Here is an 18,208-nt window from a genome sequence, read left to right as displayed (position 1 = left end):
ATAGAAAAAGAGCTTTTATAACACATACTACTTGTTCTGACAGTTACACAGTTGTGTTTGCATGCACCATTGCCTATTGTTATAACTTTAAGGAATGCTTTATATCTTTATATGCTTAAATGAAATCAAGATGTTTGTATAAGTCAAAAGGGTAATTCACTGTAAAAAAAAATATTGGGTTCCACACATTCAATTTGTATTTGGACAACATGAAGCGATTAAGTTAACATGCAATTTTTTTTACAAATTTAAGTAGATTGAACATAAAACAATTCAGTTGTCCCAACAAACACAAGAATTATGTTGTTTCAACTCATTTTAAAAAAGGAATCTGAACAAACGTCAATTTTTTGGAGTAAATATGTAACAAAACAATAATGAGTGTAAATGTCTTTATTTTATATTGCATGGTAATAAATAACATTCTACACACACTCTCTCCACTTTTTTGTTCATATTACTCTTTTTGTGGTAAATTTCTCAAATTCTTTGAAAGCAATAATGATTTCCTGGCCTGCCAGGTTGTTACAGTATCATATTCTGAACATATGCAGCATAATATACTGTAAAGCATGATACACCAATGGGCAACCTCTGAACATTGATATAAAAATATGATTACAAAAATATAAACTATAAAATAAGAGCTTTTAAAACACATTCCACTTGTTCTGACAGTTACACATTTGTGTTTGCATGCACCATTGCCTATTAATTTTTACTTTAAGTAATGCTTTATATCTTTATGTGCTTAAAATAACAAGATATCTTTGTGTAAAAACATATAAGATCAGATGTAATGCATTAAAATTCACTATATTTACAACTTATATACACAAGACATTTACATGCAGATATAAAAAAAGGAGACTGGAGTTTTCTCAGGAGCAGATGGTGTCAAAGTCAATGTCTTATTTTCCTGTAGAGGAGATTTTTCGTGACAGCGCTGGCCTTACATCTAGCCCAGCACGACCAGCAAACCAAATGCGTGGTAATTACCGGCTGTAACATTACCAAGAGCTCTATTTCTTTGCATCCGTCCTTGGAGAATGGTTTCAAATGACCGCAAACACTCTGAACGCTTTGCCTCCTGGGGGATTCTGTAGGCTAAATGGAAGAATAATGGCCGATATTAATCCAAATCCAGCAGGACACAACGATGTATGATTTAAATCCTAGTTTGATTTATTAATCGCCCTTCAGATACTCATGATACCCTCAACCTGCCATGTAATGATGCAAAATGAAACCCAACTGTGTAGGTGGTCTGGTTTTATTTTGCAGAGACAGAGAGTTTGTGAGATTACGGTTCAGCCACCCACCAAATAAAATGATTACGTTATTAAACCAAGCTCAAATGAAGGCATATTAGATAACTCATCTGAAAAACAGATGAAGCTATGATAGAATGATCTGCAGAATCAGCAGAAAAGCTGAGCATTGTTCAGACTGTCAGCCCAAATCAGATTCTGGTGAGAAATACATCATATTTATTAATGGGCCATATGCACAGCTAGTGTTTTTCAGCCAATGATGAACATCCAGACAAAGCTTAATGTGACTATTTTAAATTTCATAAGTTTCCTTATACAGGATTGATGTTGTAATGTAGTTAAAATACATTTAGTTAAATAGACTTAAGCATTTGTTTAGTTGCTAAAGCGTAAAAAGAGATGAAAGACTGTTGAAACGCAAGCGCTGCAATTAGGAGCAGGCTAGCGCAGAAATTCCATTGAAAATAGTGGGGTAAATTTACTTCCATATTTTAAAGACATGGCAGGGGTAAACATAATTGAATGCAGAGGTTCTAGTTTGGTCTGATCCCAACTTTATACCGTATCTCAGCCAGGCAGTGAAGATCGCTGTTCTTTAAAGAAATCAGATCTTAAATGTGACGATTTTGTATGGGATGGCAATTACCCAAAAGCCCTGGTGCTGGCTAACTGAAATTAAAAGTCTGTGCATATGCCAAAAACCTTAATTCTTACAAATTTATTTTAAGCTTAAATTTTATATTTACACATAAATACACATTAAAATATCTTTATATATATATATATATATATATATATATATATATATATATATATATATATATATATCAGCTGTGGCGGGTTAGAAAGACAACCCCACTAAAGCCTCTTTGGCTGGTTGAAAATATGTTTTTAAATTGCCAGTGCTGCCTTATAACTAAAGATTAGAATTTTAGTTTAGGATCGTTTGTGTATATGCGAGCAAATGTGATTTTAGAATCGAGAAGCTGCATGACTGATAAGTATTCGTGCGAGCTAAAGCAAACAGGTGAAAACCAAAGGAGAGGATGACCAGTCACATGGCAATCCTCGCTCACTGATGACAGTGTTGTGCGCACAGCTGATGTGATGCACGTGAACGATTTAAAGCTGCCGTGTCCAGTTTCCTTGCGCGAAGAAACTGTGCCTGGAAACGCAACTCGTGCAATCTTTGACCCTTGAAATAGACTGGAAAAAAGTGCTCATGCATGTACAGTCCTGCTACTGCTAGCTTAAGATTGTTTGAAAGCAGCAGCGGTTGCTGCTTTCACTTTAACCATATTTTGAACAGATTATTAATGAGCCTAACGTTAACCGTGTGAACGTGATTATCTTCTCGTTATTGCACACAGAATGTTTTTCACCGGCTTTCTTTTGCTTAGTTATTTTTGTTCATGCGGTTTAATTATCATCCTTTAAAATAACATTGCTTTAATAGGAGATTAACTCCCCATTCATTAGTAACTGGTGATCTGGGACCTTTAGCCTGGACAGACTACTGTGTAGTTCTAGATACATGAGAATAATTTTTTAAATGTCAATTGTGTTTTATTAACATTCTTGTTGAATGAAAAGTTTTATTTTGCTTGTTTTGACCCATTACTTAAAATTTGTGGCAAGGAAATAATTAGTTTGGTGTGGCCAGAGGAAAAAAAAGGTAAATCCTTAGTGTTGAGCCCTAAAAAATAAATAAAACTGATTGCACAAAGGAAGTAAAAGTAGCTTTTCTTTTGATTTCTGCACCATTTGTCAAGGTCAGCAACTGTTGAACTGTTGAAGTTTTATTTCCACATTAAGTCCACACAGGACAGAAAATGATTGTACAATATTTATATTCCTATGCTTTTTCGTTATATCCTGTTGCCACATGAGAAGAATAAATATACTATTTATTGTCTACTTAAACCATGTAAACATGTCAGATGATGATTAGCGTAAGCACACCTACTACTAGCAATTTATAATATACAGTCAAGCCCAAAATTATTCACACCCCTGGCAAATTCTGACTTAAAGTTTTGGTTCAAATATAAATACAAGTTTGGATTTTGGAAACATTTTTTTCCACAATGATGCCTTCTTTACATTATCTTATTATCTTTTGGTAAAAGCCTGTGTCATTTCCAATCAAAAAAAAAAAAAAACTTGTCGATTGAAAAAAGTAACTCAGAACTAAGTACCCAGCAAACAATTTTGTGTTTAATAGACATCTAATATATATCTAAAGTAGACAGCTTGGCTAAAATGAGGATTAACTTGGGCTGTCTAATAAACTTCTAAGAAGGGCCCAAAACTAGACTAGTCGTCAAATAGAGATTAGACAGACTTTATATGTGTAGTCATTCATTTCTGTTTATTTGATGACTAGTCTTGTTTTGGCCTATTCTTAGACATCTACTAGATTTTCACTGACAGCCCAAATTTTGCCTTGTTTTATCTAAGACGACTATATCTATTAGACATCTATTAGACATCTAAAACAAAAAAAGTTTGCTGGGTAACTAAGCTTCTCATTATCGGCCTAATTAATGAAATGAACAAAATTAATTATTGGCCGATAAAGTTATGGATTTATTTCTGCCAGCTGATCCATATTGGAAGAATGCAACTGACTATGCACATTTTGATTGGTGCCTCCAATATATGATGACATCACATTCTGTTTTGAGGGGGTTTCATCGAAAAAAAAAGCGACCTCAGAACTGCAATTTGGCAAAAGAATGACACAATAATGTATAATATTAATATAATATACTGCATAATTCACTATATTAGCTTACATTCTTTTAATCTGATTCAGAAAATTTCAGATTAGAATTCTATTCATCAGTCTTCACAGAATATTCAACACTGAGTTCCAAATATAAATAAATATCGATTATCAATATCAGCCAAAGAAATTTATAATTGTACTTCCCCCTAACATTTAATCCAATGCCGCATCATAGTCATTTAACCCAATGCAAACATTTAGAAGAATGAAAGACAATCACAGGACTCACGAATCATGTCTGTTATAGTTTAGTTTCAGTACCTCTCTGAGCTGATGCCATTCTGGTAGGAGCCCTTGTGCTGCTTCCTCTTGTCCACAGGCATTACGTCCACATAGCCTCCTGAGTCGCTTTGAATCACCCCTGCATGGATTGCTGCCCTGCATATACTGGAATTCTGCTCAACGAGACAAAAAGAAGAAAGACGGCTCATTTCTACTGCAGTTGTAACAGAACAATTGCTTCTTAATAGCTATAGAGCGACCCTGAGGAACATTTTATTATATTGCTCTTTTATGGCTCAGGAGAACCAAGTATTCAGTTATGTTTAAGTATTAAGTGTCATTTTTTATTATTCTTTTAGAATTGCTTAGGGGGAATAAAAATAGACAAAAAGGAGGCTATTTTAAAAATATAACACTAATACAAAGTCAAAGTGTAAGGGTGTAACAGTTCACAGTTGATCTGTGTGGCTCATGGCCCAATGGCTTCTAATCATGCGTAATCTATAGACTAATTGAACATTATTTTTTATTTTAATCTGATCTACCATACCTATTCTTTACCATTATTTACATTGTCAGAATTTTGTAGAAGGTATGTAAAGAGGTCTCAATTTTCATGGGGACTGAGAGAGCTCAAACCTGCTGCAATCTAAAGAAATATGTGGGAATAAAAAATACTAACATCTTTATAAGTTTGACTTTACATGCACATGCAAATTTTGTTGTCGTAGATATGACAGGTATCTCCGACAACACAGCTGACTAAATATGAAGTGGTCAGGTTTGTCATTTTTTGGGGTCGACACATTTGTTGTGGTCGCTGTAAATGTTTGACTTTTATTTTGTTTTGTGCATTAGCTGATGTTTGGTCACATGGGTAAAGGTGAATATTTACAAGAGTGCATTTTCTGTTTAGTAAGTGCACGTGTGGAGAGGGGTGAGAATCGGGAATTCTCACTTTCTGTTGACCATTCAGTTTAGCACATTCTAAACCATTCAAGTTATGCATTTGTATGTCACGCAATGTTAATATAATGCAATGAATAGAAATGTTCCCCTCTGATTAGCCTCTCATTGGCTATAAAGGTGGTCATGTTATACAGTATGGCTATTTACAGCCATGTTTCTTTATCTGCATGTATTATGAGAATGTGTGTGCGAAATTGACAAAAAGGTTCCGTTAGTTTGTAAATGTTTTTCTTTTTACTGTTTTCTTACAGTAACTTGAAGCGTGTTTAAGTTCTCTGGGCGATAGTACACTTTTGCAGAGCTGTATCTTACAATATTCACTTTGGAATTGAGTTCACTTTTACATTTTGGGAAAATGGACAAATAAGATTCAAAAAATATCGAAATTCCCTTCTTGGTGAGTATCCTGGTAAACTTAAGTTTTCACAGATGGGACAGAAGATGCATATGTGTCAATATATTGTGTCTGTGAATTAGCTCTTAAAGTAGTCACTATTCATCCAGTATATAAAATTAGGCACTGCTCTTGTTTTGTAATGTTGATGAGGATGAATTTATATTTAATGTATACAACTATTTTACATTTTTGTACCCACTTACTAGACAAACAGTTTGATATCTCTAATAAAAAAATACAAGTGAGATTACTACTGTATGGAGTGTAGGATCTGAGAAGCAGAAATCTTTAGCAAAAGACTGTATTTGCTTTATATTTACATTAACATCAACCAACAGTTAAAAAAAAGTATTAGAGATCTTATATTTGCTTTAATAATATAGTGCTGTTTATGCAGAAATGAGAAGATAGCAGTGATGTTTTGAAATAGCCAACAAGGCAGATTGTGATAGAAGTGTAAAATAAAACTAATTCTTAACTCAGAACCTTACATTTTCACAGAACAGAATTTCAGTTTTAACTAAAATCACTTTTTTTTTTTTTTTGAATTTCTGAATTTCTCTTATGTTAAGCATCATGCTTTGGGAATCACATCAAGCACAACACACTAAAAAACTAAAATATTAGATTAATGGTTAAGGAAGTTCATCTAGCACATATTTTCAAAATAAAGTGGTAAAAAAGCATGCATAAACATTTAGTGTGTGGAAAACCCCCTAAAGCATACTTAAAGACTTACATCTGCATAATAGCGGGTTCCGATTACTCGAGCATAGCTGTCGTATAAGCAATTGCGAGGACAGTACAACCTGAAAAAAACAACAACAAAATATTTAGTTTTGCTGTAAATGAATATTTATTACATACCCGTATGTACTATATGCAGTTCTATGTAATCTGTCAAGATTATTTCATTTACCTAGGACAGTGGCGTACTGGTTTCTTGAATGGACAGAATTGTGCCACAGTGGTTTCACAATTCACTGCCTTTACTAAAAATCACAAAATATTGGTTGTTAAATTTCTTTTTGAAAATTTACCTTACATGATCTTAATTACAACAATCACTTATTGTGTACTGACCTGGAACATTTGATACAGTGAAGGCATTGGCACTCTGATTTTTCCTGAGGAATAACATGGAAGTAAAATGTGAGTGCAATCATGTTGAACTTCCATCCAGGATCATGAAACATGCAGGTTCTGTGACTTACGCTAGAGTCTGAACTCCATTTTTGAAGGACTTTGAGAAGCGCTGCCTTCTGCCCACTCTGGTGATATCCAGCCAGCCACCGTCATCATCTATTATTCCAGCATGCAAGCCGCTGCCACAGATACTGGATTGCTGGATAAAGAGAGAGACCCTGAGCTGACCACAATCCATGCAAAACTGGATCTAGCATTTCAAAAACATCAACTAGCCAGAAGCACAGTAATGCCAAATGAACGCATTTACCCACCATGTCATAATGACCAGATCCAATTACTTTTCCATAGTTGTAAAAGCAGCCTGGTGGACACTCGTACCTGTTTGAACATTTAGCACTAGTGAAATAATTCATATATGACCCCGCGACATTTGTTTGTAACTTACATGTGTATCAAACTACTGTACCTGTTACAAGTGGTTCCTTTGCATTGATCACGTAATCTAGTATCACACGCTACTTGCTGAGCTACAGAGAAAAAAAAAAAATTTCTTTTAATAACAGGCTGCAGCATATGAAAAAGAAATATTTTTTATCTTTATTATTTGTCATCAACACATTTTATTCAGTTTGTATTTGTACTTTAAGAGAAATGCATACTTTTAGATGTCATTGAGCAAAAATATTAAATCACTGAACACTTATAAATTCACCTAAAGTTATAGTTTATTCCCCAAAAATAACTCACTATTCACTCACGCTATTTTTTGAAGCAATTTCAAATGAGTATATTTATTCTGTTCAACATAAAATGAGAGTTTAAAGAAAGCTGAAAACTAGTAAACATAGACTTGCATTGTAGGAAAAAACAAATATTATGGAAGTCCATTGAATTTCTAGTTGCTTTCAAATTCTCAACAGCTTCTTTTGTGTTTCAAAGAATAAAGAAAATCAAACAAGTTTAAAGCAAATGAAGGGTAAGTAAATGACGGAATGAAATGAATTTTCAGTTTTTGGTGAACTATAGATTGATTAATGAATTATGATTTATTATAATTAATTGAACTATTGAACTTGATTAAAATTCATAAGCGATTATTTTATTTATTTATTTATTTTTGGCCTCAGTTCACTGACAGTTTTTTTTTAACAGTACATATGTTCACCTTTTACAAGTGAGAGATTTTTGAATGAAGGGTGCATTACTTGATATTAAAACAATTGATGGAAACACTATCTATCTATGATTATTTATTGACTTTAATCAATATTAAACAACTAAAATTAAAACACACACTGCCTAAAACCAACACTCATCTTTTTCTTATAAAAAGGGAAAATAAATAACTTGCACTTTTGGAAACAAGTTATTTTTAATGTTTTTTGAGTATAAAATAAGCTGTAGCTTTTTTAAATATAATAACTTGTATATACCGTAAATAAAAGTTTAAACATTGCATTTTTTGCATCTTCAGTAAACAAATATTTTAATGTAAATAATAATTTTAATGTAATTTAAAATATGCTGTCTCAAGGCATCTCTGACGCAGCTTGCAATGGTCGTCAGTGTAGTGCAAAGTAACACAGTGGAGTCATGTGACTCCACATACAGAAGGGAAAGTAATTGAAATAAATCGACCTAGAAAAATTTGATCGATTATAGGTTCTCAATGTCGATTTCGATTACTTTTTGATTAATTGCCCAGCCCTATCTCAATAAGTTGACCAGTGAAATTAAATAAATAATCTTACACATCTGGGAAGTACTGGAGACTTCATTCCTCTCGATGTTCTCATTGGGAGAAGGTGTCGTGGTTTCATCTCTGTAGTGAGTGTCGTGGCTTCGAACTGGCTCTGGTTCTGGTTCGATGTAGTTATTTTCCTCTGTTTCAGGAGTGTAATGATAATTACTGCCATCATCTGAAAAGGACAATTTAATTAAGCTTCATTTTTATTTCAAATGACTCATCTTAGTTAAGTATTGTTTCCATAAACAGTTTATAGATCTTAATTGTTTGACATGGAATCAAAAGAAATGCATTTTATCATTTATACATTCAATCATTTATTTTCCTTTGGCTTATTCCCTTATTTATCAGGGGTTGCCACCGCGGAATGAACCACCAACTATTCCAGTATATCAGTGGTCACCAAACTTGTTCCTGTAGGGCCCGTGTCCTGCAGATTTTAGCTTCAACCCTAATCAAATACACTAGAACAAGCTAATCAAGGTATTAGTAGGTATACTTGGAACATCCAGGCAGGTGTGTTGGGGCAACTTGGAGCTAAACCCTGCAGGGACACCGGCCCTCCAGGACCTAGATTGGTGACCCCTGCAGTATATGATCCAGCATATTCCAGCTGCAACCCAATACTGGGAAACACCTATACACTCTTACACACACACACACACACACACACTCCTACACTACGGCCAATTTAGTTCATCCAATTCACCTATAGTGCATGTCTTTGAACTGTCGAGGGTACACTCTACACAAAAATGCCAACTGGCCCAACTGGGTCTCAAACCAGTGAGGCCACAGCACTAACCACTGAACCATCGTGCCACCCCACATAATAATTCATAATAATAAACAGCTCTCAAATGAACATAATTCACAGACTGTTTGGTTTTTAAAAATGTTTTCATAGTTTTACAATCGTACTAAAAAAAGAAATTCAATATTAGTAACAGTGTAAGCATTAAATAATGAAATAGTCGGTTTAGCACCTTTATAGCAGAGGTTGTTTCTGCAGCCGCCCCCATAGCTGGGTGGGCATGCGGAGCAAGGAGTCCCATGCTTGTATGGTGCGTGTCCCCACCAGTTACCTCTGAGAAAAAAACAGTAAATTAATCATAGTGCTTTACTGGAATTATATCATATTGCATATGAGCAAAAAGCTTAATGTTCTTACGGGGGAGAGTAATTGCAGACCAGATACACAGCTTTTGCCCAAATCATGCCCCATACATTCATGTTGTAGCACACATTGATAGCACAGCCAATTTTGTTGCTTGTGGCCCAAACCAGCTGTGAACAGATCAATACATAATCATTAGTGTGAAGCTGTCACGATCACCAACGATCTAAACACCATAGATCGCTGGACAACATTCACATCAACATGAACTACAAATCCACCAAGTTATAGACTACAGATCCAGTCATGCAACACACACACACAAACACCTGCTACAAGTCAACATTGATTAGACACTCACAGCTGAAGCTGCTTTTGGACTGGTTACTGCACTATAAATACAGCACACTAACATCCAGTTGTTGCTGAGTCTTGTTATCTGATTACTGACATTACAACATGTTACCTTTGTCTTGCTTTGCCGTGTTTTTGACCGTCGCCTTGTTTTCTATTTTTACTCCTGTCTGCTGCCTGCCTTGTGACCATCTGCCTGTTATTTTGACTATGACACTGGATTGCCCTTATACATCGGTTTGCTCCTGTGTTGATCATTGCTTGCCTGACCATCCTGTTAATAAATCCCTGCACTTGGATCCTCCCATCCGTTGTCAGAGTTACATCATCATTACAAAAGCATACTTAAACTGCTCTAATTTGTTTAATATGACCATGTAAATATTTTTTCTTAATAGTTAATATGACGTCACACGCTGCAGCATCTTTGTATAAATGCAGTTCAACATCTAAACTATGAATATTCCACTGTTTATTACATGTCTTCACCTGATATGAATTAGCTGGACACCTTTAATCAAAAATATGAAACAACTTTGAACAAGCTTGTATTGTGCTCTGCAGCATGGTGAATTCTTTCATTTTAGGTTATTGATTGAAATGAAAACAAGGCTGTAAGGGATAGAATACAGTTAAATGAATTGTACAGTTGCTTAGCATCATCCCAACTGTTCACCTGGCAAAACTGTTTTTTAGAAAAAAAAGTTTAAAAACTCCATGCAACAGTTTTACATTGTGATAAATACATAATATATTCTTATACAGTATGTAAAGACTGCAAGTCTATTCCTCACAGTCTCTTTTTCTGTGTTAAATTCAAGGTCAATGCACAATTTAAGGGTGTAAATGTAAGATTCAAGCAGGATTTCACAAAGCCATGTAAAATGTGCAAAACTTTTCACATACCTAGAGTTAAGGGGTATTTAGAATCACAGTGTTATGCATGTTCGTTATTGCCCTATTATGTACTATAGTGCATAAATTTCCAGTCAAGAGACTTTGGAGGAACATTGCTAATTTGTTAGGGTGAGTGTGGTTTTACCTGTGTGTAATGTGTGCAGACAGGTCCAGAGCATCTGTAGGGGCAGTGAGGGTTACACTCTTGAGGATAAGGGTAGCTGAAATCTCTCACCTCATCATACCAGGCCTGGACGTGAAAAGTTGGGGGTCTGTCTCTGAAGAAAATCACATTTGAAGCAAACATTTAGTCCAGTGCATAAGATGCCTTTGTTACGAGATGTGACCTCAATCTATTTTTAATAACAGCACCTGCCCCAGTGAGCTCCCAGGTTCTGGCCGATCCGGGTCAGTAGGTGAGACGGTCCATGTTCCCACAGACAAGTGTGAGCCCAGTGCTCAGCACTCCTCTCAAGTTCAGTGTCCCACACCTGTCACACCGAAAAGTCATTTCACACAGAGATCAGCTGTGCATTTGAGGGCTTAATTTGGTTGTGTTTGGAACACCTCCAGTTCTACTCGCCCGCCCAAGCAGGATACAAATTAGTATTTCCATCATGGGAGGCAAGCACTAGCTAATGTACCATTTGAGTTCAAGAGAGTAAGGTTTACCTTCAACTGTCCGACTCGTGACCCCCAAATTCCTTGGAGGTGATTATAAATATTCAAACTGTATATAATATAATATGTATACATATAATACATATAATATGTATTATACTGCATAAACAGGAGCATATTGACAACACAAAAAAATGCAACAGTCTAACAACCATATAATTTTTATAGTAATTTATTAATTTGTTTAGTTTAATATTAACCTCAGCTAAAAAGACTGGTGGACACAATGTTTGCAGCAAATTTCAAGCCTATTCTTGATTTAATTTTGGAGAGCACCACTCAGAGATCATTCTTAATTCTCAGTTGTGGCCTGTATTTACTTTTATTGCATTTGATTGCCATTAAGATGTCAGAAAGTTTAGTCTGGTGCTATAAATCAATCTGCTGCAACTGATTGTGTTGTGTAGTGTAAACACACTAATCCTAGGAAACATTTTTTTAAGGCTGATGGCTTTTCATTTTGCATGTTGTTGTTTTTTTTTTACTATTGAAAACCCCTCAGTTTCTACTGTGCCTGCTCTGAGGAGGATTTAGTCTGGAGTGCTACTTGGAGCTGGGATGACTGTGTACCAAAATTAAAATCTCCTTCAGCCAAACTACATTAGGTAACATAGCAGATAACAGGTTATATGCAGGACTCCTAAAGGTAATTTCAAAACCTTTTTAAGACTTTTTAAAGACCTTCTCGGAAAATTTTAAGACTTCATTGCCACTTTAAGTTCAAATCAGTATCAAATATTTAACCTAATAAACAGTTATTAATAAACAGTTGTAGTTAAATAAATCAATTCAGCACAACCGTGCAACAGAACTCAAATAAGCTCGGAAGAAACAAAGCTTGAAGGAATAAATTACGCTGTTGTTTTCAGCGACAGACTTCAGCCACTGTTTAAACTTGTCTTTCTCCAACTAGGAGGACTCAAACTTACATTTTCCATTTTTGCTGTCTGTTTCGCTCTATGGTTTCGCTACATGTGGAGAGCATCACATCACCTTCTTCCATTTGTCGCAAATTACATAACATCACCTGGATGATGGAGCTTGGCCAGACGCACCCCGGCCTGAGCCAATCGCGTGGATTGAGCACACCATTTTTAATATTAGGAGAAAAATAAATATATTTATGCTTTTTTGGAGTCAAACACTTTGGATAACATTTAAAGTTTAAGACCTCGCAAAAACGCAATTAAGACTTTTTAATGCCTTTTAAGGGCCTTAATTTTCTCATAATTGATTTATTAACTTTTAATACTTTTTTAGACCCTGCGGACAGCGTGAATAATTATGTCATACATTCTGCAGCAAATAAAAGCAAGTTCACACCAAGAGCAATGTGCTAACTATGTAAGCATCCACATTCACACACAATGTTCTTCTGTTTAGCTGCATTTTTTTGTTTGCAGATTTCTATAATTGTGCTGGAATTGGCCCAGATTTTAAAGCTATAGTTCGCCTAAAAGCTAAAATACTTTCATAGTATACAGTAAACATCATTGTGCCATTCAAAACACTAATGACATTATTTTTCTTTATTGGAGCATGAAGTTATCGAAGTATTTCTCAATTGTGTACAAAAGAATATATTATATTATATTATATATTAAGTATTTTTATATAATGTGTATATATTAATATTAATATATATATATATATATATATATATATATATATATATATATATATATATATATATATATATATATTTTTTTTTTTTTTTTTTTTTTATTCTTATTTTTACTGCAAAAGATGACTACTGTTCAATATTTGTCATGCGAAAAAAAATTGTACAGGTTTGGAATGCTTACATTCATTTTTAATTTTGAAATTATCCATTTAACACACAACTACAAATACTTTAAAGAACAAAAGAAACTCAGAAAATGCTCCGATCATATTTTTGGCAAATGCTAAATAAAACTGCTTCTGCTTATGTACGTCAATGCATGGTTGTTTAGTTTTGACCAGTAGACTGATATGAATCTACAAGTGGCCCAGTTGAAGTTAAAAACCAAAAAGAATTTCTGCTTTGCTAACTTGGGACAAAAGACATATTAAAACTGCCATTAGAATCGCCACAGATTTAAGCCGTTTTGTATGAAAGAACAAGCACAGTGTACTATTCTGCCCAGGGTTCTGATTATTTCACTACAGAGCAGCTTAATTTAAAATTACATATGGGTAGTTTGCTGTGCTGCGTTAATCTCTTCCATATGTGCAGAGCTGGTGCATTCCATTCCAGCAGCCCTCCGTACATACTGCTCCCAAACCACCTTGATAATATTGCGCAATAAATTACCTGGAAAATGTTATAGTTTGCATTTTAAGCTGCATTCATGCTGCTTACAATAATATTAATGCATGCTCTCTTGTCATCACCATGTACTTGAAGTGTGTAGCACAAATGTGAATATAATATCGGTCTTTAAAGCATATAAAAACATAGCAAGCTTTATAGATTTGAGCAAATTGTGCATAGAGATGCAAGGCCTGTTGGCATTTTATGTGGCCTTTGAGACCTGTCTTGACATTGTTTATTTATTGTGATGCCTAATTTGCTGTTACAGCGAGCATCTGGACGCATTTCAAGGGAGATTTGCATCCCCTGTGACTCCCTCCACTTCCTTTGCAGAGTAATTACCCAGAGGACTGTGCAGAATGGAGGTAGCGCATGTCTCCTCCTCTACCTGCACCCCACACAAAGACGCATTCTGTTACGTTTCGCTGTGGGACACAGGGTTCTGGGACTTGACAGATTTAACACTGAATTGTTCAGAGCAACACAGATGTTGTCGGCTCAAACGTAACTGGGTAAAAAGAAAGCGTTCTTGTGCTGAGTGCAAGTGTCAGTCATATTCAACAAAATGAATGTTTTCGAAATATCTTTCAGAGATTTCACTGCTTATGTCTAAATAACTATAATACGATCGTCTCTGTTGATTTAATGTGTTATTTCTATTCTGTTCTTTGATGTCTGAGTCAATATTTGCTCCCATTGTTGCCAAATGCAATGCGGCAGGGAAAAGGCAGCTTCTAAGAAGTATCAGGTCATATTTGGCCAGAAAGCAATGAGAGGTCTGGCGGAGTGCCACGTACAGTAGGTGAGCCACAGAACGTGGGAAGGAGAAGCTGCATTTTGGCCTTCCTGATGGACCTGATGAACTGTTTGCTGTAGACCACAAACTTGACTGTAGTTCAATGTGTTTGAATGCACTTGTGCAAAATACTGGTTGGCAGAGCCGTATAATAAATTTATGAGCCCCCTCATGACCCCAGCAATGTATAAATATGCTTTTCAACTCACTATTCAATGGAAAAGTTGTACTTTACAGTTTTTATCAGTCATTTTACACCTTTTAAGAGTTTTTCCCACTGAACAATAGTGTTTTTTCCATGCTATACTACATACAGTAAGTATCATATTTGTTTAAGCCATGTTAGAGATTATGTATAGCTTATGTAATTGTACATTTCTCTTATTTTTACATTTAGATTACTAAATTAAAGAATTTAAATACACATTTTCATCACATTTTAAATGCATTTCTAACATCTGGTTCTTTTTATCAGTTCCCATCAATCCATCCATCCATCTATCTGTCTATCTTTTAGGGGTGTTATGGATCACAGTTGATCCGTGATCTGTATGGATCACAACCCACGGTTCGGAACGCACGTGACCCGCAGATTAATAACTTTTTTTGAACCTGTAGGTTAATCCAACATTTATAACAATTGCAGAGAGATTGCCTCCCGCATCATTCAAATCATGTGTATGAAAGCATTTTGGCTTCCCTGTAAAATATAATGATGACGGAAAAGTTGTTGTGGGCTTCTTATTTAGATTATTAATTAGTGGTGTTTTCTGTCACTGTTTGCTTACCCTGCATTAATTAATTCAGTGTTAAGCTGCACAACTAAACATTAAAAGATAGTGATCTCAATTCAAACCCGCGCAACATGATTGTTAAACCATAAAGACTTGCATATGTTTATTAATCTTTCGAAGCGCTGCATTCAGATCTGTGTTTGATCGAGAGAGATTCAGTTATTAACACTTTTTCAGTTAGTTACAAACCATTAAATAGCAGAAGTACTGGGAAAACCAGTAAATCTAAAAAAAATAGTTCAGATTTAAAGAATGATGTTGATGGTAAAGATTAAAATCACTGTTTAATACAACGTGACGCTGGTGAATGTTGTAGCAATAACACTGTGTAACCAACAGGTGGCGACAAACTACCATCAAAATTATGTCACAGAATAGGTTTTCATAAGTGATAGACCTATAATGAAACATGAAGTTTTATGTGTGAATTGTTAACTCACTAATTGAAAATGAATATGATATGCTATACAAGATTTTAGATATCTAAATTTAGCATTATCAGCAACAGTAACAAAGATAATTTTTGTATTGAATATTTTCCTTTTTTTAGCTGGTTCTTTCTTGATTTTTATTTTTATTAAAATTAAAGGTTCTAAATTCTGTTTATTTTGTACCATTTATTACCATATTAATTTACTATATAACTAAGTCATGCTCTGAACCTTCACTCTTTTTTGTGAAATATGCATAATTAAGTCAGATTGTGACGTAGAACCATGTAATCTTACCATGTATTCCATGTTTGAGGCAGGTGGGTACACTTGACCCCTCAGCTTATTATGCAGGTCAAGAATGAGTTGCATATCACTTTGTGAAATTGCTCTCTTGCCCCTTGACTTGGATTGCCACCAAGTCTCATCCTTATCCATGTATTTTTCCAGGATGGCTTCTAAGTGGGTGGCATTGGGAATCACCATGGAAACCACAGTTTGGACAGTCACAAGCAGCACAAAGCCACTAAATAAATCTTCCAAATGTCCACACTTCATGTTTCCTTCACACCTGTCAGCCACAAAATCCAAAGTGATCCCTGTCCTCTGCCTGTGAAATCAGAATGATTGTTTTTATCAGATCTAAAATATTTGAATTCACATATTCATGTTATAAAACTACTGAATGTGTACAAAACGCCGTTTAACAGAATGACATGATAATAATTAGATCGGATCTGAGTGCATTCATTCGCATGGATGCTCAGCTATAGATCAGTTCACACATGCCTGCCTGAAAAGTGCAGTTTCAGCGTTTTAACCACTGAGCTCACTTCTCAAAGACTTGTGTATGCCTTTTTGCCACACACATGCAATATTTCATACGGTCGTGTCCTGTATTAAAACGAACCACTAAAGCCTTTGAAGACTGAAGCTTCTACTTACTCTAATTCAGTCTCCTGAGAAATGAATATTAACTTTACTACAGCTGCCCTTTAGTCACTTGCAGTATCGCCAATTCCTATGACATATTTTACAATAAAAGTCAAGTGCTCTTCATACTGAAATCATGCAGCCTTTTACCTTCTGCAGCTCCGCGCGTCACTGATGATGTTTTAGCTCCGGTGCTGATTTACTGAAATAGCGATTCTCTGAAGTTTTTGCATCTCAGATACAGGTGTCCATCTTTTTCAGTCAGTTTGCACCTTTCTTCGTGAATGAGTCATCATGAGTCATTGCGCACGAGTAAATTAATGAAGTCAAAATGTTTAACATTGTGAGGCTGCTTTTCTCATTTATAGAGAACTTTTAAGCCACGCCCATACTCGCACCGTCACGCCCAAAGCCCTGAAGTGTTAGGTGGGCAAGGCTGTATATATATTAGTGTGCAGTCGCATGTAAGTCAAAAAACATTTATTTTGTGTGTGAATTTTTCTTTCTTTTTTGAAATGTTAAGTTTATATATCCTTCAAGTATACCTAATGCAGTAAGTAATGCACTAGTATGCATACTTTTAAGTGCATTCTATACTAGGATGAATTGGTCCAATTTTTAGTTTATAAAAGTTTTTATGAATAACTTTAAAATATATAATATTTAAAAAATAATTATTAAATGTTACTTTTTTTAAAAGTACACTATTTTTTACCAGGCCTGTAATGAAGGTGCATTAAATATACCATTTTGTAGTTTTTATAAAGGTAAAATGTATTTTTATATTATTATCATTATTATTATTATTATTATTATTATTATTATTATTATTAATAATATTATTATTAATATTATTATTATTATTATTATTATTATTATTATTATTATTATTATTATTATAGCTATATTTGTAAGCTTTTTAAACCAATCTTAAACATTACATTTTTTATAGGCTACTGTTGGTGCATTTCTCACAACACTGTTTACATTTGCACAACAGTCAATGCATTTCTCAAAACAATTAGTCATTTGAGCACATCAGCAGTTTTTCATTCTTTCCAACAAATTGCAAATGATTTTGGACATGCATTAATTGTGTTCATTCAACTCTCTGCTGTTTTATAACATTATCATTTGCTTATGTCATGTCAGTCAAAATGAACTAAACTTGTGAATGCTGAATAGTCATTCTATATAAAAAAAAACTAATAGTCCTCATTTCATTACTTGAGTCATTACACACAAAAATGATGAACTAGCTGTCAAAATATGTCAAGCTAATTTTATAAAAGCATTTTAAATCTTTTTTTCCTGAAAGTGTCTTCTAAATTGAACAATTTCATGAATGATTTACAGACCA

General features: G+C 34.6%; 1 protein-coding gene across 2 annotated transcripts; it reads right to left on the bottom strand.

Annotated features, from left to right (window-relative positions):
* Window positions 1–378: 378 nt before the first annotated feature.
* crispld1b (cysteine-rich secretory protein LCCL domain containing 1b) lies at window positions 379–17,185 on the bottom strand. Of its 2 annotated transcripts, XM_009298567.4 has the most exons (15): window positions 16,999–17,185; window positions 16,213–16,525; window positions 11,290–11,408; window positions 11,063–11,195; window positions 9,721–9,836; window positions 9,536–9,636; window positions 8,554–8,721; window positions 7,269–7,329; window positions 7,114–7,180; window positions 6,868–6,998; window positions 6,737–6,780; window positions 6,573–6,645; window positions 6,393–6,462; window positions 4,327–4,460; window positions 379–1,107 (listed from the first exon to the last, which is right to left on the bottom strand). In XM_009298567.4, exons 2-15 carry the CDS (start codon window positions 16,471–16,473, stop codon window positions 1,056–1,058), a joined length of 1,530 nt encoding a protein of 509 aa, XP_009296842.1. In that variant the 5' UTR covers window positions 16,474–16,525; window positions 16,999–17,185; the 3' UTR covers window positions 379–1,055.
* Window positions 17,186–18,208: the final 1,023 nt, after the last annotated feature.

Source organism: Danio rerio, chromosome 2 (genome assembly GCF_049306965.1).
Source record: "Danio rerio strain Tuebingen ecotype United States chromosome 2, GRCz12tu, whole genome shotgun sequence".
Classification (NCBI taxonomy): Eukaryota; Metazoa; Chordata; class Actinopteri; order Cypriniformes; family Danionidae; genus Danio; species Danio rerio.
The sequence above is the reverse complement of the archived record's forward strand: the minus strand, read 5'-3'. Positions and strand labels throughout refer to the sequence as shown.

Bases quoted from the DNA above. Each gene is read 5' to 3' on its own strand.
- crispld1b (XM_009298567.4), bottom strand. From the start codon at position 16,473: ATGAAGTGTGGACATTTGGAAGATTTATTTAGTGGCTTTGTGCTGCTT. The intron at 11,196-11,289 runs GTGCTGTTATTA...GATTTTCTTCAG, and splicing joins CTGGGAGCTCACTGGGGCAG to AGACAGACCCCCAACTTTTC. The intron at 4,461-6,392 runs GTAAGTCTTTAA...CTCGTTGAGCAG, and splicing joins GAACCCGCTATTATGCAGAT to AATTCCAGTATATGCAGGGC.